The sequence below is a fragment of the Psammomys obesus genome, unplaced genomic scaffold, assembly GCF_907164565.1.
Source record: "Psammomys obesus unplaced genomic scaffold, mPsaObe1.curated_primary_1811, whole genome shotgun sequence".
NCBI classification, from domain to species: Eukaryota; Metazoa; Chordata; class Mammalia; order Rodentia; family Muridae; genus Psammomys; species Psammomys obesus.
In genome coordinates this window covers 8,312,382-8,338,674 of record NW_026592548.1, presented here as the reverse complement: position 1 = coordinate 8,338,674, position 26,293 = coordinate 8,312,382, and the positions used below count along the sequence as shown (strand labels likewise).

Here is a 26,293-nt window from a genome sequence, read left to right as displayed (position 1 = left end):
CAGACTGTGAGGGCCCAGGGCCTGGGGGTCAGAGGGCAGTGCTCACCCACAGACTGTGAGGGCCCAGGGCCTGGCTCTTCTCTGAGGAGCTGCACAGCTCAGGTGCCTTCTCCTCTATTGCCTTTCCCACCGTCCTTGCTGTGATGGGTGGGCCTGCTTCTGCCCCTCTCCCTTCTGATCACTGCCGCCTACAGACCTTCCAGGCTCCTCTTTCCCCCTTTCCCTCTATTGTCTCTTCACCTTCTGGCATTTTCCACTCAAATACTGACCTTGCACTGACGCTGTCAGTCAATAAGTGAAACCCTTGCTTTTCTCAACTGAAAATAAATCCATAATTAATTCATTAATGCTGCGGAAGCTTGAGTTCCTATGACATACGAGATTCTATTCTAGGTGACTATGAACGGTGAACTAAAAATGGCTGAAATTAAACAGAGTAAAAGCATGGGTTCAGCAGTGTATGGTGCTTTGTGAAAGAATAAGGTTAAGAAGTGAGAGAGGCAGCGAAAAGTGCAACATGTGCCAGATATTCAGAAAAGACCATGTAGACAAGGTGATAGACAGGCAGAAGCACAAAGAAAGGGGAAGCACACTGGGAAGGGAAAGGTGGCGACAGCATCCCGAGCACAGGAAACACTGGGAACCAGGGAACAAGAAGGAGGAGCCGGCCTGGGGCAGAGGGAGTGAGGAATGGCAAATGAGAGTAGAGTAGAAATGTGGGGTCAGTGAGTCTTAATATTTATTCCCAGCAACACAGGAACCCCCAACCAGTCACACACACACATACACACACACACACACACACACACACACACACTCACACACACACACGAATCTCAAAAGGATAATCCTGGCTGCTGTACGAAGCTCAGAAGGAAAGAGGAAGCTGAACAGGAAATGATGACCCAGAGGCCTCCAGGGGAGGACCAAGGTGGGTTCAGGAGGGGAGAGAGTATTTGGAGTCTGGTATAGGGCAGAGCAGGATCCACAAGGTTTTGCTGGCAAGAGGAATGCAGAGCATGAGAAGGGAGAGTCGGAGAGCATGTTTATCTTAGGAGACTGAGGGTCACAAAGGTGATCTTTCATCAGTCTCCATAAGGTTTAAATAGCCCAAAAGGCCACAGACGAGTCTTGGCAGCTGATCTGCAGGAGAGGGTGATTCCCTCAGACCATGGTCTCTCTTCCCATGCTCTCACTGCCTCTGTGGGTTTCAGGTTGCATGAAGAGGAAATGAATTCAAAGCATATGCTTTGCCCCTGAGTACATTTTACGCCCTGTGATGATTTTAGCTTTATTTCCAGCTCCATAAATGTGCATACCTGTGCATTTTCAAACAGAATGGGAATTAAGTGGACATCACATACCAGCTCTTCTATGGTGGCAGGACCCTTTGACCTCAGACGAAGAGTCCCTCTGGCAGTGCCGATTTTTTCTGTTGATGTCTTTCCAGCTTTCGACCTTGGTCCTATTTCTGTAAAAGCATGTGAGCAGGAAAGGCATGAGCTCAGAAAGAATGCAACCAGACTTTGGGAAGCAGAGCCGTTTCCCTCTGGAAACGATAAGCGATCGTGGCAGGCTTGATAGAGGATGTGCCTACCTCAAACACATCAAGCCCGCCTGGATTCCGCTGCTCTCCTGCAGGAGCATCTACGGCACAGTTGGAGCTACAAGAAGAGTACGGTTGGGAGGAGGGGACTGGAAGCTTCAGGAAAGAAACAACGGAGTCCGGCTTTATCCCCAGAGCAAAGAGGTATGAGGGTCACCAGGAAACCTCACCTGGACATGGCCTCCCTCGTAAAGCGGGAAAGAGGGAAGTCAGACAGAAGAGACTGAATCGCTGCGACTTGATGCGTTGTAAACAAAAATTCCACCTACCATACAGACTGTCCTGGGAGGCCAGTTGTTGTCAACCCTATTTTACCGATAAGGCAGGTAAAGTCAGTGCAGCTTGGAGTCAACACCAAGTCTTGCCAGGCACATGGCACAACTAATCCCAGCCCTGAAGGGCTGAGGCAGGGAGAATGCTAAAATCATATCACACCATCCCACAGTCTTCACTCCTCACCCAAGAAGGCGGCAGCCCCATGCTGGCCAGGAGCAGGAAGACATACTAAAGGAGACATACTAAAGAGAGCGGTCAGGAAGAAAAGGGATCGGACAGTTCCAAAGAAGGAACTCCGCACAGTCGGCAGGGACCCTCCGGGAGAGGCCGCCTTGTCCCGGGGCCGGCTTTGCCGGCAGGTTCTTTTGTTTTCTTCTGCAGTGAGCTCAGAGGTTTTGCAAGGCACGAACTCTACGCAGCAACACTAAGGCGGGAAAGGGAAGGGAGGGTAACGGCCGGGAGGGGCGTGCCCCACTGAGAGCCCATGCCCTGGAGGATGAAGCCCTGCTTAGTGTGGCTCACTGATTGGCGAGGAAACCAGGTACGCAGAGGCCTGTATGAATTCCCCGATTTTTTTTCCTTCAATTTAAGCCACTAAAGCCCAACCGTTTAAACAGTTAACACACTGCCAAAAAAAAAAAAAAAAGACACGGGAAATTAGAGTCTAACTGAGCACACGCTAGCAGTCTACACACGCTGCTAAGTGTGCGCAGGTGGAAAGGTCTGTGCAAGCTGCGGAGACGCAGGCATCGCGGGTACACGCGGACTGGCTCGCATCTTCCGCCGAGTTCTGCCTTCTTGCTGGGAATCTAGGGCAAGGTGATTAAGACTCCTACACATTCCTTTTAACCTGAATATAGGGTCAGCATCTCCAAAACCCAAGTTTTCCTCTGAAAGTGACCGCAGGATGAAGAGGCAGGCTCCACGCGAGAAAAGAAGCCGTAAAAGGTGGCAGCGTGGGGCCCGCGGGTTAGTCAGAGGCGGAGCGGCTTTCCAGGACCTCAAAGCCGCGCCCGCGAGCTCCGGCGCTGGCCTCGACAGTTACCGCCCGTCCCCGGGGAGCGAGGATTCTCAGCTGCTCAGGGAACCGCTCCAAGGACTGAGTCCGAGAGGAAGACTAGGTCAGTCCGTCAGCACCGGCCAGCGACGGGGCCGCCAGCCCGGGGTCCCCGTCTCAGAGCAGGGGAGCCAGGCTTGCCGAGCGGTGCCAGCAGGTGAAAAACACACCCGAAAGCTTTGCCGTGTACTAACAGAGCTCTGGACCCGCGCACGTGCCCGCACCCCTCCGCTCCACTGTAGTGTAGCCTGAACAGCACCCAGCGCCTCCACAACGTCAGCAGGCCACTACCCAGCGCACGTCAAAGAGAAGCATTTCCCACAGAGTCGTCGGTAAACTGCTTTATTACAGGCATGTGTCTGACCGAGCGCGCGTAGGCTGGGAGGCTGGCGAGCGCGGTCTCGGCTGCGCAGCTCCAGAAGGGCTCGGCCGGGAGCGCTCCGAGAGCTCGGCCTCCGCAGACCGTGCTGAGATCAGCTCCACCCAGCCGCGGGGGGAGGCGGTGCAGAGCCCACGGCGCTGAAGCCGGTCTGCGGGCGCCGGGCGCCGACCCGGGCACGTCCGTCCGTGCGAGGGGCAGCCGCAGCCTAACCTGAGCGGCCCCGCTCCCTGGGTGCGCGGCCCCCCCGCAACCCAACAACGCCAGAATCTAGAGGGGAAACTGTGTAAAGTAAGAGTGTTTGCTATTAATAAGTTGCTTTTAGAGCTGTAAAAAGTGAGCAAAAGAATAGACGTGTCCCATATAACCCTGCCCCACAGACCACCTCCGGTGACCGCACTCCCCCCAGGGCAGGGAACATACACTCTCCCCATTGCCCACAGTCCACGGCTGACCATGCACTCACTCCTGGCACTCGGGTTGTCTGTGTGGCTTCTTATTGCGCCATCAGTGGGTATCATAAAGAATCCCGCCACTGCCCCAAAGTCCCCTTATCACAGAATCCATTTTTATCGTTAGCTTTTCTTTGACAGCCATCTTTTCCTTGGAGCGTGTCACTTCTAAACTAACCACTTGGTGGCGCCAAAGCAGAAGTTAAGCCCCGGTTTAGCCGGCCTTCATGCCATCGCCCGGGGTTTACCAAGATTTGAGCAGGTCTCAGGGACAAGCCAACTTGTCCCCACATGAAAACGAGCAGAAGATCGCGCTCACTCACGGTGAGACCGGAGGAGGAGAAGACGGGTTCAGTGTTTGGGGAAAGTTTTAGATTCTGAATGTTGATAGTCTGGCCGAGCTTGGGAGACAGCCTACCTCAGCGTGTCTAGGCTTGTGAAATCACTGCACTCACTCATGGGAGCATTCTTCTCCACGTGGGGGACTGACCTGCGTGCCACAGTTACTGAGAATGTAGACCACTCCAGCCGGCGAGCCTGGCTGCGTCAGCCTTTGAGCGGCATGTCACCAAGAGACAGCTGTATTTCCCAAACTTCTCACAACATTATCTCTGTCTAATTATGTGACTGAATCTTAAAGAACATGAGCTGATGACATGGGGAGCTATAATTACCATGAAAATTAGGTTGAGTGCTGTGGAACAACTCTGCAAGAGTTGAAAATAAAAGGGGGTGTGGGCAGCATGGCCCTAAGGAGATTAGAAAAGCATTTTAACAACAATTACTTTACGTCTCTGGCCTTTTTAAATGAAAGGACTCACACGTGTTCCTTAAGGTTGTGATTATATAAGAAAAATTCCAGTTAGGCATGGCAATTACACTCAGGAGATGGAGATGGAAAGATCAGGAGTTCAAGGCTACATGAGGCCTGAAAGGAAGGAATGAAACAAGCTGATGATATTTCACATAATTCAGGTTTGTGTGGTCTACCCAAAGAAAAGGCCTTTCAGAAGCTGAGGGGCAAAGAGGCTTATTGTGTGAGCCTGAGTCCACACCACAGAACCAGACAACATAAAGTCGTCCTTTCACCTCCACACATGTGTCACAGAGCCTGTGTGCCACATACACACGACGATGATGATGATGATGATGATGATGGATAAAGATAATTTAAAGGACTTTTAGACCAAGATAGTAAGATAATGTACATTTTATGTTTCAAATTAAAATGCAACATTAATACAGATCTGAACTGCTTTCATAACTATTTAGCTGACATTTTTAGCAAGCCCACAAATGCGCAGTCTCAGCTGTATGGTAGAAAAATGGGGAAATGAGCAAGACAGAAAAGTATTCGCCTCAGCCTCACCGCTAAGCCAGAATTCGAATCCCAGGGAAGATAGCACAGACAAAACTAACTTGAAAGCACTGCTCTGGGGCGGAGCATGTGTGTAAGAGCATGTGTGTAGCGTGGCTTGGCTCGTCAGTGACAAGAGGAAGCAGTGCTCTCCCCATTTCTACGTGGTACTAGGGCCTGAGCCTGGACCATGATGTCACACTTGAGGGCAGGGCAAAGAACAGGATCTCAAGAAGGGTCAGCCAAAGGGACACAGCTCTACCCAACAGCTGCTCAGGGGTCAAGACAGTCCAGGGACAGGGACAGATCTCAGGGCACTTGCCTGACACACCTGAGACCCTGGGATCCACCCAGAACTGTTACGGAAGTCACAAGGGAAGACAAAGGTATCAATCTCACAAGCACAAAACATATCCTAGGGAAGACCCAGAACCAGGGTTAAGGGGTCACATCACAATTGCTGGAAGCTGTTTGTAAAGAAGGTGAAGAGACAAAATTCAGAATTTTGGTAACACAAAAGAAAAATAAATATCTTGCAGTTCAAACCTGTGGCATAATTTTTTCTCCATTAGATTTCAGCTGAAAGTATAGGCTCATTTCATTTTCCTAACTCCTCAACGATATACGATCTGCCCTTTTAAATTTTTTTTTTTTAAGACAGATTCTCACTCATCAGCTCAGGATGACCCAGACACATTACACAGTACAGGCCTGCTTCAGACTCAAATGATCCCCCTGCCTCTGTGCCTTGAGTCCTGGGATTCCAGACATGAGCCACCATGCCCAAGTGCTCTGGCCTCTTAGGACATCTTATGGGACTTTCCACTGAAATCCGATTGCCTCCACCTTCACGCTTGGTTTTCAGCTCACAGTTGTGTCCTAATGGCCTCGGCTAATTGTTTACCCTATAGAACAATCTCCCTTTGCTCAAACCTGTACTGCAATGCATGGGTCGTGGTTGACAGCGTGGAGTTTGGCCTCTGAACACCTGACTTAGCATCCTCAGAGCCTCTGTCCAAACTTGAGGGACAAAGTCCTTACCTGTAAGCAGAATGGAATCTACAGAGCTGTGAAGGCACCCAGTGGACCAACACAGGGAGGGCACTGGACCTGGCAGCCTACTCCTGCTAGCAACTGCTGCTGCTTGAGAGAGGGGCAGGGTGAGGGAGGAAGGGAGGGAATGAGGGAGGGAGGCAGGGACCTGCTCTTCACTCCCTCCAGAACAAAGCTATTTACATTCTCACTGAAAATGAGAAATATGCAAAAGTCCCTCTTCTTAAGTTCAAAAAGTTGTCACTTCTAACACCAGGAGCACAGGCCTCCCTCTCTGTCTCTTGGTCTTAATTAGCATATATTTTTACCCCTCTCTTAAATAAAGCTATATAATTTCTCCCTCCAATTCAGAATAACAGCAGATAAACTCTCAAGGGCTCCCCTCAGATTTCCCCAAAATAGACAGATTTAAGCAAAGCCCCTCACAGGTACCCCCCACTCGAGAGCCTCCAGTGTCTCTCATTGATGGGCGTCCTTAAAGGAGAAGAAGGGTCTTATGGAGAGCCAGGGTGAGAGATGTAACCCCAGGACTCTGGCCTCTGTCCCTTCCATCCCAGAAAGGGAAACACAGTCCTCCTCTAAGCTACCAAGCCTTTCTCTAGCTTCCTTCTTGAGTTGCACATCAAGGAGAGAAATGAGGAAGAGGAGCTTTCTGACCTGACAGGCACAAGCCCAGGGATGTGTGCTGTCTCAGGACCTCCGACCTGCCCGAGTCTCAGGGCCTGACCGACACAAACAGAATTCCCTGGGTGCACATCCCACCACCAGTTTATTCCGTAGGAGAGAGAGGTTTCGAAGCACTGAAACCAGATTCAGCACACACGGTGCACTGGTGGTGGTTTACAGATTTGTCAACAGGGACAGGGGCAAAACTCAAGTGCTCTCATTCGAAAGCCTGTGTTCATTTTAAACTTTACTTTCTTTTTTAATTATATGTGTATGTGACAGAGTGGGAAGGCTCGGGGCATGTGAGAGCAAGCTGCCTTCCAAGGCCAGAGAGGGCGTTGGGCTGTCTGGAACTGGAGTCACAGGTGGCTGTGAGTGGCCTAATGTGGGTGCTGGGAACTGAACTCTGGTCCTCTAGAAGAGCAGCCAGTGCTCTTAACCACTGACAGCTCTCCAGCCCTCCAATCCATGTTCTTAACACTTTACTCTGCAGCTATCAGAGGCCCAGCAGGGCTCCTGGGCTTCATGGGCCAGAGACTTCCTTTAAAGACGATATCTAAGCATTTACCCAGCCAGCTGGGGTGAAGATGGTGGGACCAAGCCAAAGGAGAGGCAGGGAGGATGAAACAGAGCAGAGGAGAAAGTGTTCCGGCCCATGGGGCCTAAAAGTCAAAGACTCCGAAAGCAAGGAGAGTTTCAGGGTCCCGCCCACCTGGGTGACTCTGCTCATTCACTCCGCAGCCTGCCTGGGAATGATTCATCTGAAATTTCCCTCCCTATCTGACTCGGGAGCTGCTCAGGAGTCTTGGCAGGAGATCAAAGGGCTGGGCGTGAAGGGCAGGGCGTTCCCCTAAGCCAGGTCTCTCCATGGGGTCAGCAATTCTGACACACTGTATAGGGGTTATGGACAGACGTTGCTTTTAGAGTTTTGGTTTGGTTTGTTTGGGTTTTTTGCTTGCTGACACTTTCTGGTTGTTGATTTATTTATTTGTTTGTTTGTTTGTTTGTTTGTTTGTTGTAGCCCAGCCAGGCCTTGAACTTAATATGTAGTCAAAGGTGATTTTGAATTCCTGGTCCCCTGCACCCAGCTCCCACATAATAAGATTCCAGGTTGAAGATTTTTAAAGTCCTGGCTTATGTGGTACTGGGGACCAAAGCCAGGTTTTGGGCATTCTAGGCAACAACTGAGCTACATCCCTCCCAGCACTGATTTCTTCTACATAGACAGGTTGGTCTGAAACTCACAGGGATCTGCCTGCCTCTGCCCGGGTCTTACATTAAAAATATTGGTACCAGATCCGCTTAGAATTCATCTCAATCATGTGCCCCAGCCATAAAAGCCACTTTGATCTCCCATTCATCTTCTTCCATAGAATCATTGTGACAAATGTGACATCCATGGCCGGCTAGATATTAGAAGGCCACAGTGAGTCATGCTACATTAAACATGATGTGTGTACCCCCATTTCGTCCTTGTAAGCACTTTAACAATGTTTGTCAATGACAGAAAAAACCAAATATACATCTAAAATTGACGTCTCCCTGACTTGCCGAAGAGCCACTTCTACACCCCAAAATGCCCCATTCTAATTGTAACACCATTCTTCATCTTCAGCCACCCAGGACAGAACCCTGGAGAGAAAGGTTGACTTGGGCTCTTCCCTCCCAAGGCCCAGATGTCAGCAACCAGGATTCCACATGGTTATGCCCTTACAATGTTATGACTTAACTCCCAAAACTTCATCTTGTGTCATTCTTACTTCCACTATGTGATGGCTCGCTGTCGGCCTCTAAAGAAAGCAGATGCTCCCCAGCTGGCTTTCAGGCTCTCTGACACTGCTAGCAGCAGCTCTTGTTCTTCCCTTCCTCCCGGGGCAAGCTGTAGCACATGCTTCACAGCTCTTTTCACCCAGGCCAACCTACTCCTGTATCCCCCCCTTCGGTACCCATTAGATTTCCATTATGTTCTAAATGCAGCTCCACAATTCCAGACATAAGAAATGCCAAAACAGGGGCTGGAGAGCTAGCTCAGTGGTTAAAAGCTCTCTCAAGGACCTGGGTTTGGTTCCCAGTGCCCAGTTCTGGAGCTCATCGCCTGTTACTCCAGTTCCTGGAAAGATGGCCCCCTCTTCTGGGCTCCTCAGGCACCAGACACAAACATGCATGCAGACAAAACACCATGCATACACGTCTTTTTGAAAAGTATGAAAACAAACAGAAATAATTGTCAAAGTGCGTATGTCCTTGATCCCCCACAGCACTACACACTTGCACACACCAATCCCCAGTGTAGGTTTCCTGAGAAAATTCATCTGTCTCAGTTTTGTTTGGGTAGACTTTATTTCCATCCCAGGATCCAGAGGACTAAGACTGTTCTCAGGGACCGTGGGCCCACCCTAAGGCCCCATATCTAGTCACTGTGTTGTCCACTTTCAAGCCCAGCCAGAGTGAACGAAATCTCTTGCAAAACTACCACCCCCATGGCTCTAACGCCCCATGTTGTCTGGTCAGATGGCCCATTACTCTTACAGAAGGATCTCTGGTCCTTGACATTGGCAAGAGTCCGGCATGACCACTGTCTCAGGGCATTCTCTTTGGAGGAGTTCCCATCCAGCCTTACCACTTCTTCTCGCCCCATCACTCTCTTAGAACCCCTCCTAGCCATCAGTCAGCCCCAGCGTGAACTGCAGTCTCCATCGCAGTGCCTCAGCCTCTGAGCTGGAACACACTGTCACACCTCAGAGCCGCCAGACTCACTCGCCGATCCCTGTACTTCCACTCCACCCTGTGTGACTCAAAGAGTGATTAAACCACCCCAGGCCTCAGTTTATATATCTGGGAACATCTTGCTGGAATAGTATGAGGATTAACCCAAGCCATAACAGTACAAGGCCTGCAAGCATTGGCTTCCATCTCTGTGCTACTCCAGTACTTTTCCAAGTCCCTCACAGGCATAATTCATGTAAAATTCAGAGATGTTATGGGTTAGCAGGCAGGAAAATCTGGGTCATATACACCAGTAATCACTGAGCTAGCAAGAACCAGGGGAAAGATGCAAACGTCAGAGTTCTGGCTCAGAGCCCTTAATCTTCTCCCTCACCCTGAGGTACTTCAGCCCCAAGTTCAATAGTGCAGGGATAAAGAGGGAACCAAGATTGAGAAAATATCCAACCAATAATTGTCCCAACCTGAGACCCACCCCACAGTAGAGAGCCAGCCCCTGACACTAATAATAATACTCTGCTTTGCTTTCAAACAGGAGCCTAGCATGATTGTCATCTGGGAAGCTCCACCCATCAGCAGATGGAGAGAGATGCTGGGACTTGCAGCCAAGCATGAGGTGGAGCTCCCGGAGTCTTGTGGTAGCAGTGGAGAAAAGATGGAAGGACATGGAGGGAACAGAAACCTTACAAGAGCAACAGAGACAACTAACCCAGACCCACAGGGCCTTACAGAGACTGAGACATCAGCTAAGGAGCACGCGTGGTCTGGACCTAGGCCCCCTGCACACATGTGGCAGACGGGGGGCTTAGTCTTCATGGGGGTCACCTGGTGGTGAGGGGAGGGGCTGTTTCTAGCACGGACTCCATTGCCTTCTTTTGGATCACTTTTCCCTGGCAGGGCTGCCTTGCCTGGCCTCAGTGGATGAGGATATGCTCAGTCCTGATGTGACTTGATGTGCTGGGGAGAGGTGATATGGGAAGAGGGGGGTGTTCCACTTTTCTGAGGGGAAAGGTAGAGGGGGAAGGGGAAGGAAGGGAAATGGGGACTTCGAAGAGAAGAGGGAGGGAACATCCTTGTGATGTAAAGTAAAGAAACTTAAATAAAATAAAAATTAAAAAGGAAAAAAGCAAAAAGAGAGCAAGCACTGGTCACTTTTCACCTCCTCCCCACTAAGGGCCTGGGAAAACAGCTTCAAACCCAGGTTGACTGTGGGGATTAAATTATTTCTTGCTTAGAACCTACTTATAAGGGTAGAATGGAGAGATGGCTCAGTGGATAAGAGCATTTGCTATATTGAAGAGCTTATATATATATATATATATATATATATATATATATATATGCTATATACTGAAGAGCTCAGTTCAAATCTCCAGCACCTACCTAAGAAAGCCAGGCTTGGCTGCACATACTTCATACCCCAAGTTTGAGAGGCAGAGACAGATCCTGGGGGCTCACTGACTAGGTAGCCTAGCTAAAAATGTGAGCTTTGGGTTCAGAGGGAGACCCTGCTCCAAGAAAATACGGCAGAGCGTGTATGTCCTCCTCTGGTTTCCACATGTAAGCCACACTCACATGCATGGCCCTCCCACCTGTGTATCATACACACACACACAGAAATCACTTACACAGTGAATGGCAGCTACTACCATGATATACTGCTCTCTTCCATACTTGATCTGAAATGAGACTGCACCAGCTTTCAACAAATGTCTGCCCTCACCAACTCACCTGTCCTTGCATCCGGTAATTTTCTGTTGCTGAAATGACCTCTGAGTAAAGACACAGGCTGAAGATTTCTTGTCCAAAATTCCTGGGGTCAGAAGAACCGGTTTTCTCCTAAACTCTACAGGCAGTGTTTGAGAAGAGGACTTAGGACTGACTCAGGACAGTGGCGTCTCCAGCTGTGTGGGGCTCGAAGGACTAATCACATGCTCCATATGCTCACCATCCCGTTCTGATGGGCGCACATCACAGAAAGGAAGCCTTTCAAAGCAGGCACAGCAGACCCGCGTCAAACCAAACATCGGCCAGACCCCACAAAGGTCCTAAGTGAAAACCATTTCCTTCCAACGCCCTTTCTGACTTGGAAAGCACAGGGGCCTTTCCGAGAGCCTAATTGCACAAAGAGTAAAAGTCACACACTGAACTAACTCTCCAGGATGACTGAGAAAAGCCTCAAACAAAACAGAGCCAAAGCCACATGGACCCAACAGTTATCCCCTACATTTTAAAGGTCTCTTGGGGAAAAGAACCGGTCTGTCTGGTCTGGTCTGGCTTCAAGAGTCACCTCAACAGTCAAGTGTCTTTCCACAGCCAGGGACAGTCTGGGTTTGCAAGAGCAGGGGTTGAGCTCCTGGCGAAAGTTATGTCCCTTTTCACAGGCACAGGAGAAAGGAAATGAGCCAAGCCCTAACAAATACCGTTAGAGACATTCCAGCCAACACTTGATAAGGGCTGGAAGGCTGCCATAAGAGCATAGAAAGCTCCAGCTCAAGGCTGGAGGAAGAAAAACTGGATTCAGATCACAACTGACCAGGAGAAGCAATGGTGTCGGGGAAGCTTCACCTCACATTTCCAACAGGAAGTGCTCTAACCTGGAAGCTTTAAGTGCTGTGGTTCCATTGTGACTCCTCTGAGAATGTACAATGATTACTATAAATACACAGAAACACGTGTAACTGAAACAGACATGTTTGTAACAAAGCATCCCAAGGATGGGTTGTAGCTCAGTTAGCCGAATACTTGCCTCCATAGGACTTGGGTTTAATCCCAGCACTGCAGAAACAGAGCGCGTGCTCAGTTAGTACTCAGTACTCAGGCAGTACTCAGTTGTGACTCCAGCACTTGGGAGGTAGAGGCAGGAGCATCAGAAGTTCAAGGTCATTGGAGTGGTTTGAATGAGAATGGCCCCCACAGGCTCACAGGTTTGAATGCTTAGTCATCAGCTCACAGACTTGAATGCTTAGTCATCAGGGAGTGGCACTGCTTAGAAGGATTAGTAGTGACCTTGTCAGGGTAGGTGTGTCTTGCGGTTGGCTTTGAGATTCCAAGAGCCCAGCCAGACCCACGTCTCCTGGGCTGGAGATATAATTGAGAGGAAAAGCATTCGACTAGCTGGGGCAAGGCCCCAGATTCAATCCCTGGGGTCCTCCTTCCTCCTAGAGCCAAGGCCCCAGATTCAATCCCTGGGGTCCTCCTCCCTCCTAGAGCCAAGGCCCCTTACTCCCACTTTTACACTTCTAGTGTATTCAGCACCTCAATACCCATTATTCAATTCATTTTTGTTGTTGTTGTTGATTTGTGAGACAGGGTTTCCCTGTGTAACCTTGGCTGTCCTGTACTCTATTTGTAGAGCAGGCTGGCCTGGAACTCACAGAGATCTGCCTGCCTCTGCCTCCCTGAGCACTGGGATTAAAATGTACCACCACACCCGGCTTCAGTTGATTTCACATTCATCTCATCTCACTAGCTTATAGATGTGGATCTTAGCATATACCAAGCATACGGTAAGAGATGGTATAGAGTGCAGTAGGCTGTCAATAAATGGTCAATGTCATTACATAGCACTCTAAAACTGGCACACCCGAATAGCTCAAAAGGTACCTGTTGAGAGAAATGTACCAGCATGTTCTTGACATTCACCAAGACCAGATAAATGCCAGCACATTCTAGATTGCTAGAACTCAAGGTCTTCATAGATAGCCCAAGAAAGAGGAATGGAATGTTTTTTCCTTCATTCCTATGGTGGTTTCAATAAAAACAACCTCCATAGGTTCATACATTTAAATGCTTAGGCAGTGGCACTATTTAAAAAGATTAGGAGGTGTGGCCTAGATAGATGATCCTAGATAGATGATAGAGAGATAGATGGTAGATAAACAGATAGATAGATAGATAGATAGATAGATAGATAGATAGATAGACAGACAGATATGGGAATAAAGGAAAGAAATTTCAGTTTGTGGTCCTAAGTCAATGGTAGTTCTAGAAAACACAGGAGCAAAGGAAGGAAATACGTAGACAATAAGATTGGTACCAAGAGAACTGGGAGAAGCCTGGTCCCATAAGTGCCTGCCTCCCTGACAAAGACTACACGCTAGGGAAAAGCCAGAGAAAGAACAAAAAACTTCACCTTATTCCAGAGACTAAAACCCAGGGTCAGAAAGCAGCAGAGATATGGGGCTTCCTTCTGAAAGACCCCAGGTGGGGCCACAGGGAAGGATCTGCCCACTGAAGGAAGAACTACCTGCAGACCATCTGCTCATGAAGTGAAACCCAGTCACGCCTCCAAAAATCAAGGTGCAGATATCCCTACCCCACACTAACAGAGTGCAGTCCCTAATGCAATACCTTCCTGTTAGAAAAAACCCTACCCAGGGGCTTCTTCAGTGTGTCAGTGGGCTCCACGAGGTTCTAGAGAAGGTTCTAGAGAAGCTAAGACAATGCCTCTGGTACTGAAGGAGGGGACTAAGTACAACGGCCCCAGTAACACCCAAAACTATCAGCAGTCCAGCACGCAGATTAAGTATGAGCTACATCCATCCCTTATAGACACCAGGACTCCAAGGGTTTCACTGTATGCAACAGTTGATATGATGGCACATGCCTGCAGTCCAGCACTGGACGGGAGGGAGAAGGATTGGGAGTTCAAGATCGTCCTCCACTAGACACTGGATGTGAAACCAGCTTGGGCTGCAAGACAAAAACAACAAAAGTGCATACAACAGGAAAAAATGCAAAGGTTAACTCTGGAAGACAGATTATGTGTTGGGGATAGACATAGGAAGAAATTCCACTTCTTGAGTTATACAGAGAATAGCTTCACTTTACAAAGAGTCCATGTGGAAAGGGCTGCTGCAGAGAGGCCTGTGTGCCTTTTGCCTTCTTAAGGGAGAAAAAGACAGAACAGACATGGACGCTGCTGCACAGGCAGGCCTCTGGCCACTGCTATCTCCTACCACGGCCCCTGAGGAGCAGCTCGGCCAGAAGCATCGTCCTCTCAGCCTGCCAGCGAACTGTCTTCCACGTGCAACACAATTCCCATTGCATTTCTACTAACTGACAGAGCATCATGTAGGAACAGGGAGTGCTTCCTACTTCCCCAGATATAGAAGCGAGCTGTCACTCACTGGAAGCCAGGAGGGTGATATGTAACTTTCCCACTGTTTTCATTAGCTGCACTGAGAAAACAACACTGAAGAAAAGTCAGAAGAAATATGTGTGTTATGTGAGCATCTGTAAGAACACAGGGCATGGCAGAGCAGGGGAGGCAGGGCCAGGGATGAGTCAGGCTGGCCCAGATGATCCTGCTGAAGATATTTTAGCACCGGTGTACATGAGGCCTTCCTCTGGCTTATTAAAATAGTGCTGGGCAGCAAGAGAGGCTCTCACATTCTCACACCCATGAGATGGCGTGGGAGGTTTGAGCAAGAGTTGAGACACAGCTGCTGTGGCCAAAGCCAGATGTGACAGAAAAGAGGGAGTCACTTCATGATGCCCCAAACCCTAACTGTCAAGGGAGAATGTGCTTAAGAGGTCTGTAAAACAGAGTGGATGGTCGCGTTAAATACCACTTCCAGACGTATACTGCAACCCTCTGCTGCTTGGGTCCCTGGAAAACGGTTGTGGTTTGAAGCACCCCGTCAGAAATCTCCCTGCTCAGCAAAGTGAAACAATGTAAGAGGCTGGCGCAGCCTCCCAGCCAGCCCCGTGCCCGGACACCTGACTCGGCAGATGCAGAAGCTGGCTTAGGAAAGGTCCATCTGTGGGAAATTATCTCCCCCCTTCCATAGATGTTTTCCTTCCCAGTAATGCTGGTTACAGTTTTCTGATTCTTCACTAGTGCAGTAGAAAAAATGATGTGAAAGCACACAGCGTCACATGGCAGTGTCCTGCCTCTTAGCTAAACATGGGGAAGAACCCAGTCTCTGTCTGTCTGTCTCTGTCTCTCTCTCTTATACACACACACACACACAACTTACCAAATGCCTTCTTAGGTTCTATTAACTGCAAAGTAAAGAGTTCCTCTTTTTTCAGTTCCTTTAACTTCTTAGCGACTTCATAGTGACGCCACCCAACAATATTTTCTCCGTTTATAGATTCAATATGGTCTCCCACGCAGATTGTTTTTACTGAGTCGATGGTGCTGCCGTCTTTAATTCTCTGAAAGAAAGAAAATCAATGATGCTATCAATCGGAACTGCGGCATTAGCTCTCATGCTCCTGAGATACATCATGCTGACATGATTTACAATACAGTTTAAAGACAGAAGGCAAGGTGGGAAAGGACAAACACCCTACCCCACCCTTCTGCATCTTCCTTCCACTCAGAATTTAGCTAGTTCGCAGCCACCATCTCCTCTGGGAATCTTTTCTCCACATCCTCTAACCCAGTCCCCTAAGAAGGGCTGAGACAGCACGCTTCCCTCTGCAGTACCTATGGCTTTACACAAGCACTTCAACGTGAACACTTTCACACCTGCTGTTTCACATCCTTCTAAATCCTATGAGGTTCTACATCTTAGCAGAAGAAGATGGAGCCTTGGGAGAAGCAGGTGACCCAGGTTCCACACTCCTCAGCTCAACGGAGCTCTGTCACTAAACTGAAATGTCCCTGGGATGTCCATGGATGGGCACAGCTTCATTAACCAGTGTATGCCCTGTCCCTAGCACAGTTCCTGCAGTGATGAATGGTGGTTTAGAGATTCATTTTTCTTCATGCGTATGTGCGTGCCTGTGTGTGTGTGTGTGTGTGTGTGTGTGTGTGTGTGTGTGTGTGTGTGAATGCATGCAGATGCCCACAGAGGCCAGACAAGGGTATCAGATCTCCCGTATGTGAAGCTACAGGATGCTGTGGTACTGGGAACCAAACACGTCCTCTAGAAGCAAGTGCTTTTCACCACTGAGATGCTGCTTCTGCTCCGTAATAAGTGGGTTTTCTTGTTTGAATAATTTCAACAAGAGACCCATAGAGCTTTGTGTTTAAACTGTTACAAATGCAAAGGCTTACAGAGTGCTGTGATCATAGCCATGAAGACAATATTCACCGAGTGACTAGCCCTGCTGTCACGGCCAGTGACACTGAGCTTTGACATCCACCAGCGAGGGCGAGTTTGCACTGTGGATTTCCACTGATGCATTTTAAGTGCAAGGAGCAAAGGGCCCACGGAGAAACTGCAAGCTATTTGATGAGCGTCTTCTCTGTTTTGTTACATTTTATTGCATGTATGTATTTACGTGTGTGTGTGTGTGTGTGTGTGTGTGTGTGTGTCTGTGTGTCTGTGTGCATGCATGTACTTTAGGGCCGAGGCAAGCGTACAGAAATTAGAGGACAGCTTCCAAGAGTCGTTCTCTTCTGTCCCTGTGTCACCGGGACTGAACTCAGATCCTCAGGCTTGGCCACTAACGCCTTCACCTGCTGAGTCATCTCACCAGCCGCATTTCGGTTGTGTTTTGGTTTTTAGAGATGTGATCTCTCTTGAGGTAGCCCAGGCTGGTCTGGAACTTGTGATCCTCCGGCCTCTGGCTCCTAGGTAATTTCAAGTCTATGTCATCACACCCAGTTGATTAACTCTTACTTCTCTACAATGTGCCTGTCATGCAGAGTTTCACTAAGAGGTCTAAAATCCATTAGACAGCACCGAGAATTCCGAAGGGATGTCAATAGCACACTACTTAAAAATCTATAGTTCCTAAAGTGCTGCAGAAAAATAAACAAGATTATACAAAAGATTGGCTAAGTGAAAAAAAAAAAAAAGCTATTAAATACAATGTTAGATAATCATTCTTAAGCCAGTAAGGGATTTGAAAATATGCATTTGACTTTGACATTTTTAAAAATTCTAATTTACCTGGAGCTTATTTTTTTCCTTTATCAATTATATCAAACAAATGTCAGTGCCCTTGTACATAACTTTAGGTTTTATAACACTTGTTATAATTTTATTTAAAATAATAAAATATACAAACTTAATTTGGTAAAAGACTCAGAAGTAATGAGTTACTCTTACCTGTGAATGAAGGGTCAGAGTAGCGATGAGGCGCTGTCACCCAAGCTGTAAGATGCTAGGAAGTCACACAGAGCGCCCAGACCAAAGAGACCGGTACCAGAAGCCAGACAGAGGCAGCAGGGAGAGAACCCAGGCGGCAGCAGAAGAGGGAAAGCACCTCTGAGCCACAGACACGGAGCAGAAACAGAGAGGAAAAGATGAAGGCAGAACCCAGGGGAGAGTGCCAGAAGACGCACCTTGTGAGAGAGCACAGAGGTGACACTGGTTATTTTACTGTGATCTGAGCCCCAGACTCCAAGACAACAGAATGAAAACTGAGGTGGTGAGTGTCTTAGTTAGAGAGAGACTGAGAGAGAGAGGCAGGCAGACAGGCAGGCCAGAAGCAATGAGAAAGAAAGGGTTTATTTTGCTTACATTTCCTGGGTCACAGTCCACTGAGGGAAGCCAGGGGAGAAACGTAAGACAAGAACCAGGAATCAGAAAGTGATACAGAGGCCACAGATCACTAGATCACTCTCCTGGCTTGCTCAGCCTGCTTTTTTATACAACCCAGGACCACCTGGTCAGGGGTGGCAGTGTGGACTATGAGCTAGACACTCCCTCATCAATCCGTAAACAAAAATATACCCCCAAAGAGATCCCTATAGGAGTGGTTCTCAACCTATGGGTCCTGCCCCTTGAATGTTTGAACCACTTTCTCACAGGGTCACCTAAGACCACCAGAAAACACAGATATTTACATCACAGTACATAACAGTAACAAACTTACAGTTATAGCAAACTTACAGAAATAGCAACAAAAATAATCTACGGTTGGGGAGGTTACCACAGCATGAAGAACTGTATTAAAGGGTCACAGTGTTGGGAAGATTGAGAACCGCTGGTCTCTGGGCAATCTGATGGAGGCATTTTCTCATTTGAGGTTCCTCTTCCCAGATAACTCTAGCTTGTGTCAGACTAACAGAAACAAATCAAAACCAAAAACCAAGCAGAACAGTGGAGCTTGGGGAGCTAGCTCAGTCAGTGGAGTGCTGGCGTGGGAGGGCAGCATGTGTGTCCAAGCCCAGCTCTGGAGAGGCTGAGGCAAGAGGATACTCTGGAGATATACCACCTGATGTTGACCTTTGGCCTCCTCATACACCTGTGCACATGTGAACATTTTTATAATTTAATGAAATGTCAATGGATATGAACACCTGGCCTCTTCAGGCACCAGGCATTCAATGACTCATGCACACGAAATAGCCACACACACAAAATACTTTTTTTTTTAAATCAAGGAAAACAATAGGTTAGGGAGAACCCCACAAAAAGTTAAGGAATTAATTCCAGAGATACAGAACAACTAAGAAAAAGCAGAAGGCTGCACTGGACCTCCAGAAGGAAGGTGGAGTGGGGGAAAGTAGCCAATAAAACCAAAGTAGACTAGAGATGAGTTTTTATGATTTTGCTTATTTTTCTTATTTGTTGTTGTTTTGTGATGAGACAAGGGCACATCTCTCTCACAGCCAATAATGACCTTGAACTTCCCATCACTCTGCCTTTACGTTGGGTGTTGGGATTATAGGCATGTGCACAATGACCAGTTTATGCTGTGCTGAGACTAGAACTCACAGCTTTGTGCAAGCAAGGTAAGTATTCTACCCATTGAACTACATCCTAGCCTTGGGGGTGAGTTTGTTGAGTCAAATCGATGTTCAACTTGTCTCAATTTTATAATTGTACTATGGTTATATGTAATATAAAGAATAGTTTTGTTCTTGGTAATCACACTCTGAAGTGGTTAGAAGGAAAAAGGATGAATATAGATAGAGTTGCAGATATAGATATAAATGTATATGAAAAGCACAGCAAATTAGAAAATGATAAAAGTTATACATTTAGATAAATGATATATGAAAGCTATTTCATTATCATTGTAATATTTTCAATTATGAAGCTATCCAATCTATAAAATTTTTATCATCTATATTTTACAGTACACTATATGCTGGCTTCCTCTTTTCTCACCATGCCCTCTGTCCCCAAAGGACTAGTGACTAGTACTCTGAGACTGGCACATGTTGGACAAGACATTAAAAAAGAAAAAGCAGCTTGGACCGTGAGAGGCTGACAGCTAGAGCATGTTTGTGAAACTCCCAGCCCCCCTCTGCAGACAGCAGGCCGGCTCTGCTGCCTGTGCCTGGTGTCCTGAACTTCCCCTGGGACTATCCCACATGACTTCCCCAACTCAAGGGTTTTCCATTTGGTCACCCGCTCACCCTCCAGTGCATTCCTGTCGTCTGCAGAACTAAAAATAACCATCCTATCAGGCGGGCAGCTAGGGTAGCATCAACAGCTAAGATAACTCCCCTTCGACTGTCTCCTTACCGATGACAGTGCAACAGCAAAGAAAGGCATAAACTGTGCTGTGTTGCACAAAGCCTATCACTATTCTTAACTCAGCGCGTAGACATGCTGGCTCTATGGTCAGGCTCCTTGAGTTAAAATCCTGAGCCTGTTCAAATCCTGCTCTGCTGTAATTTTGGCCAAGCTATTGAACCTCATCCTATCTTTGCACGGTAAAGCAGGGGTTGGTAACATTGCCCACTGTGGACAGATTGCAAAGACACACAGACGAAGGCAGAGCTATCAGAGTACATAATGCACAGTTCTATAAACATCAAGAAGCAAGTGGCAGCAGGCATCCCTTTTCAGGGCAGATGTCAACTGGAAGGGGGCACAAGGCCGCCTTCAGAGTAGCAGAAATGTGATTCCTATGGAGCGCACACCACTATACCAGCGCCAATAAGCAAATGTTCCTTTAGCTGTGCATGTTCTAAAATGTGCTATACTGCAACGTAAAAGCAAAGCTAAAAAGACAGCACGCCAATAAAATAAGATTGCTGTGAGAATGGGAGACAGGACATTTGGCAAGGCTCTTGCTGTGTCACCCTGAGGACCCAAGCTTAGAGCTCTAGCAGCCATGCGCATCTCTAATTCCAACAATGGGGAGGCAGAGACAGGTAGTCCCTAAAGCTCACCTGACAGCAGCCGAACCTAATCAGTGAGCTCTCGGTTCAGAGAAAGACCTTGTCTCAGAAAATGAGGTAAGTGACTGAAGACACCCAGCGCCAACCTCTGGCCTCCGTACACATGAGCACACACACACCCAGCCACATTCATTGGCGCACACCCAAACAAACACAAACATTTACCATGCCACAACCACCACACACATAATATTAAATTAAAATAAACCAAAGTAGTATTATTGTAAAGTCTGAACAAAATGTATGCAGGTGACTAGTCGGATAAGCACTCTAGTAGGCTGGGTGAGTAAGGCAGTCAACCCTGAGGCAGGAAGATCACTTAAGCCCACGCATTCAGGCACAGCCTGGGCTATGGAGCAAGATGCTGCCTCAAGAGAACACCCAACAGTGTGTCTGTACTCAACATATACAAGTGTTTCCCTGGTCTCTAGGCAACATGATACAATAACTATTTACACAGATGTCATAAATTATCTAGAGATGATTTAAGCTATACAGGAGGATGTACCTTGGTGCCATGCTATTTGTATTATACACTTGAACAGGCACAGATTTTAGCATGCACAGGAGTTCCTAAACCAACCCATATGTACACACACACACATACACACACACACGGAAGGAAGATGGCTGTACTCATTACTGCATAACTTTTATCTGGATATTCTCATTTTCACACTATTTTAGACTTCTTATCTTTACAACGCTGCATTACTCTTTTTACATTCAAACGAAAGAATCACATTATTGAGATAACTCTGAAGAACGTTTTTAAAGAAATCTGTGTAGTTAGAGGTGACATTAAATCACTAGAAATCACCCAGGAAGTCCCGAGAGCTGCACAAGCAGGCCAACGCCCACCAGGAAAGAGAAGGCACGAGGGCAGGACCTTCCTGTCAAGACACTCTAAGCTGCAGAGCACTTATAAAGCAAATGGAAGAATTTCAAAAACTTTTTTAAGAAATGTCATCTCCAAACATTTTTTTTTTTTTTTAATAAAAGTGAAATGCAAATTTGTGACCCCAACTGAGCTAGCTAGCTCTTCCTGAAGAGAATTTCTAACTCTCTTTGACCTGGTAGATTTTCTTAATTGGGTCACCATGTGAATTTTTTTTTTTTTTTTTTCCAAAATCCTACCTTGATAAAAGCATAGCCAACGCCGTTATCTGTGATGGTGAGTCCAAGCAAATCCTCTGACTTATAGACATTCACTTCCTTTTTGATCCCTTTCACGTGGGCAAATATGAAATCTTCAAGGCCCAGCTGCCCTCCTAGGAGGTTTCCCATGTCAATTCTTGGTGTGTTTAAAGTACAAAATAGGATCTGCAAAAAGAAAAAAGCCTTTTAGGTCAGCCTTCTTCAACCAACCCTGGCCGTTAATGAACTTCTTCAATAAACATTTGTTGAATGAAATGGTCCTCAGTTTGTGATGTAAGAGTCACCGTCATAGGTGAATCAGTAAGTGGGTGGCGGATAGAAGGTGAGGCCACATTGTCATATGTTACCATTAGACAAGATGCATGGAATATTTCTAGAGACAAGACCTTATCCCAAGTCATTAACTTCCACTCTCTCACAATGCTGTATAAAGGACGTTGTTATCCTCATATCACAAACAGGAAATTGAGATTTAGCAAGACAGTTTAATTTGCTTAAAGTCACAAAATCATCACTTGTGAGAGCCAAGGATCTGAGTTCAATTATCATCAGCTTCAAAGCAGTTTAAACTACATGACCTGTTGCTCATGCCTCCGAAATATAAGATTCTATTCCCAAAGGTCCACATGATCATATACACGGTAGTGACACACACACACACACACACACATACTATGATGAACATGCATATAAAAGCCAGTAAATATTTCTTTTTAAGTAAGGAAAATTTTATTTCTTTTGTATCATAGAACTTCAAAACAGCAACTTAAGTGAAGCCGGGGGAGTCTCTTGCCTAGGGTGAAACAAGCTGTGGGTTTGTTGCCGGGGGTGGGGGGGTGTAGGATGTACTTTTTTTCTATCAAAGGTGGCTAGTCCACCAGGGACCAATAGCCCATAAATCTTCCCTAGCTGCTAAAACTTTCGCTTCTACAAAAGCCACCGCCCCTGTAGTTCTGGAACTGGAGCCTGGAGCAGCCTGCTTTGTTAGAATAGAAGCCAAGTAACCTCCACCCCTTGGGCTAGTTCATCCAGTTGGGTCATGTACAGGCTTCTTGCAGGAAGAAATTGCCATTCGTCTCCTGCTCCTAGTAAAACACCAGGGAAATTGTTTCTAACAGGTTCAGTGCCCAGCACGGGAGTGGGGGACAGTTTAAACAGTGGGTAAAATGTTTCAGGAATAAATCGTATGTCAACAACTAACAAATACAACCATTTAATTTTTTAAAAGAGATGGAGGAACCTAGCATTGCTGGAGTTTGGGATACATCAGAGTTCTTACAAAATTCAGGAAGGGACTATTCATAAGGAGAACTTTACAAACCAGCAACTTCTAAGGGTGGGTCCTGACGGCTGTTCCCATAGGACAGGCGCTTTCTGAATAACATCTACAGCTCTGTGTGGGAGCTCCTTAGACTGCAGGATCTGAGGAGAAGAATTTAGGCTCTGCTTATTTATAAAGGTCATAGCTGGATAAATTCCACTTCCCCCATAAACCGCATAGAGAGATATTCCTGATTATCAACTTGATTACGTCTGGAACTAACTAAAACTCCAAGCTGTCAGGCACATCTGTGAGGAGTTTTTAGTTGACTGCACCATGAGCTGAGAAGACACACCCTAAATCTACGGCACTTGAAGTCAGAATCTGGGCCACACCCTCCAGTGGCAGCCTTGATAGGACAAGGAGGAAAGCAGCTTTTGCTCTTTGCCTACTTGCCCTTGCTCTCACTTCAATGGCATTAGAGCCGACTTCTTTTTCCAACATACACTGAAGACCAGCTAAGATACCCAGCCTCGTGGACTGAACAACTAGTGTGTTCTTAGACTTGCTGTGGGAGACAGCCATTGTGGGACTACCCGGACCACAGCCTGTAAGCCTCTCTAATAAATCCCCTTCATTCATGTGTGTGTGTGTACATATGCATACATGCATTTGTATATAATATGTAAACATATATACATACGTGTATATACAAACATTTATATATAAATTCCATCAGTTCTGTTCCTCTAGACTAATACTATTCAATATTTTTAAACTGAAGGATAGTTCATGGACAGCATTAATTATACGTTAATTTCCACTTTCCCAGTGTTTTTAAATTTCTGCCACATACTTGTTACTACTGATCACTGAAATTTGTCTAGCTGGGACAGCCAAAGCCTGAATGTAGAACCCACACTGTACGTTAATGGTATGCTTTCTGTGCTGGCACCATTACATATTGTGGATACGCAGAATAAATATTTGTCCCTAGTGCTTCAGGGGTGTTCTGGCCAATAGACAGCTGAACAAGTCCCCCAAACTCACCTAAATTATTCTATTTTTACAGCTCCAGGAAGTTCATCTCCAGCTTTCTTTTGTTTGATGTTTTCCTTAAACAGGAACTATGCTGGGCAAAGATTCTAGTGTTTCAACAATATGTAAAATAAGTTATGGTTTGTGCACCCAGAAAAACATTATTTGTGGGTGTTTTTTTTTTAATTATTGAAAATAGAGTCTTCTCTGAGAAAATACATCCTGACCATGGTTTCCCCTCCCTCTACTCCTCCCAGCTCCCTGCAACCTCCCCTCTCCCCCAGATCCATTCTTCCTCTGTTTTCCTTCAGAAAAGAACAGGCCTCCAAGAGACAACAACCAAACACAACAAAACAAGATACAGTAAAACTAGGCACAAACCCTCTTATCAAGGCTGACAAAGCAACCCAACAGAAGGAAAACAGTCCCAAGAGCAAGAATTGGGTACCAATTCTAGTACCCAAGAATTATGGGTACCAGCTACTTTATGTTTGGAGTTACAACAGTTCCATTTAATGGTGTCATTCTTGTTACACAACACTAATTTGAAAGTCCAAATTCATAATGTTCTACAATCCAAAACTTCTGTACCTCAATATATTATGGGATATTCTATACCATAAAATTTTGTTTTCTGCCCCAAATTACTTTTAAAAATATTATGCACCAGTATCTTCAGTTTATGTTCAATTTATGAGATTTAAACAAGTTATAAAAACTTTGGATTTAATGTACAAATATTCCAAAATCAAAAATGAAACTGGAATCCAAAATACATCTAATTCTAAGCTTTTCTGATAAGGGATGTGCAACCTGCAGGGGTGTTTGTTTGTCTGCTTGTATTAGATCAGGACCCCAAGCACGAGGAGAACAGGTTTCAGGGCAGTTAGGTGGCTGGTAGGGGAGGGTAAAGGTGCTTGCCACGAAAGGCCAGATGCAGCTGCCTGCCTCTATAATCCCACTACTCCTATGTAGAGACGAGAGGCAAACAGGGAACCAGCCAAAAGTTCCCATGCACAGCACCCAGGCAGAGGCCCTGCCTCAAAGCAAGAGGAAGGAAAAGAATCAGCTGCTGAGCACGTCCTCCCACTTCCATGGCTGTGTGTCATTCACAGGCCGCCTCCCCAAACGATCTTTAAGAACACACTAGCACCCATCTATATCTCCACCCTTGCCTTCCCATCTATTTTTCCCACCTTAGGAAATAGCGGCCTAGAGAGGAAAAGGACTTGTCCAGGGCTTCAGCCATGACTAACTGAGTCTGCTCTCTTTGCCCTCCCAATCTTCTCTGAGATCTAACTTCTGCACAGGGCCATCTGAGTCCCTGTCACTTCCTAATGATCAGCACAACTAATCCTTCTGAGTTAGATGGGAAGGCAACTGTGCCCTCAGCACACAAAACATCAGTTCACACCAAAGAGTGTTTCTTTGTCGAAGTCATAACAAGAAATCAGACTTCAGAGGGTTTTTTTTCCCCTAATCCATAATACTTTATCTATGGTGTTACTATAAATTCAGTCTTCAGTGAGAAGCTTCTAAAATAGGAGACTCCGCATTTCATGCTGTGTGGAACTAAGCAGTTTGTGCAGCAGACTATTCATTGTCTAAAGGAGTGAGACAGCTTCCAAAGGAATTTCTTCTAAATTGTTGTAAAAGTCACACACTCGTGTGTGTGTGTGTGTGTGTGTGTGTGTGTGTGTGTGTGTTTTCTTTTCTTTTCTTTTTCGACATAGGATTTTTCTGTATAGTCTTGGTTGTCCTGGACTCGAATACACCGAGACCTGCCTGCCCCTGCCTTCTGAGTACACCCAGCTCACAGTAGGCATTTTAACAAATGCCCAAACACCAGCAAAGCATGATTACTCAATTTGAGTTATAATAATTGAGAGGATTTTTTAATGTTATTTCTGGTAATTTTAAACTATTTACATTCGTTTATTTGTATTATAGACATAGTCATTCCAAAATCTGATGCCTAGTGTTTTCTCAATGTTACACACATACCAAGTCTCTAGTATTGTCTTAAACAATGTCTCATTCTATATAAAGCACCTTAATACCTGTGGTCACTAGAAACAGTTTCACAGCTTGGAAAAGATATAAGATTGGCAACAGGACAGACATTTAGAAACATGATACTGTGTGCTTTATTTAGACCTTCCTGAGGATATTGTAGAAAGCCCTGCCTCGAACATGGTAGAACTTTCTATAAATGATTCACT

The 26,293-nt window shown here is 46.5% G+C and overlaps 1 protein-coding gene across 2 annotated transcripts in view; it reads right to left on the bottom strand.

Annotated features, from left to right (window-relative positions):
- Positions 1-26,293, bottom strand: part of Gipc2 (GIPC PDZ domain containing family member 2) — a 60,298-nt gene that overhangs the window by 14,317 nt on the left and 19,688 nt on the right. Inside the window, exons 2-4 of one of the 2 annotated variants that reach the window (XM_055614382.1) lie at positions 21,752-21,937; positions 15,555-15,735; positions 1,365-1,471 (exon numbers count right to left, since the gene is read on the bottom strand). In XM_055614382.1, coding sequence (XP_055470357.1) covers positions 1,365-1,471; positions 15,555-15,735; positions 21,752-21,937 — 474 coding nt within the window. The remainder of the gene's footprint in view (positions 1-1,364; positions 1,472-15,554; positions 15,736-21,751; positions 21,938-26,293) is intronic. The other variant, XM_055614383.1, reaches the window with a different exon arrangement.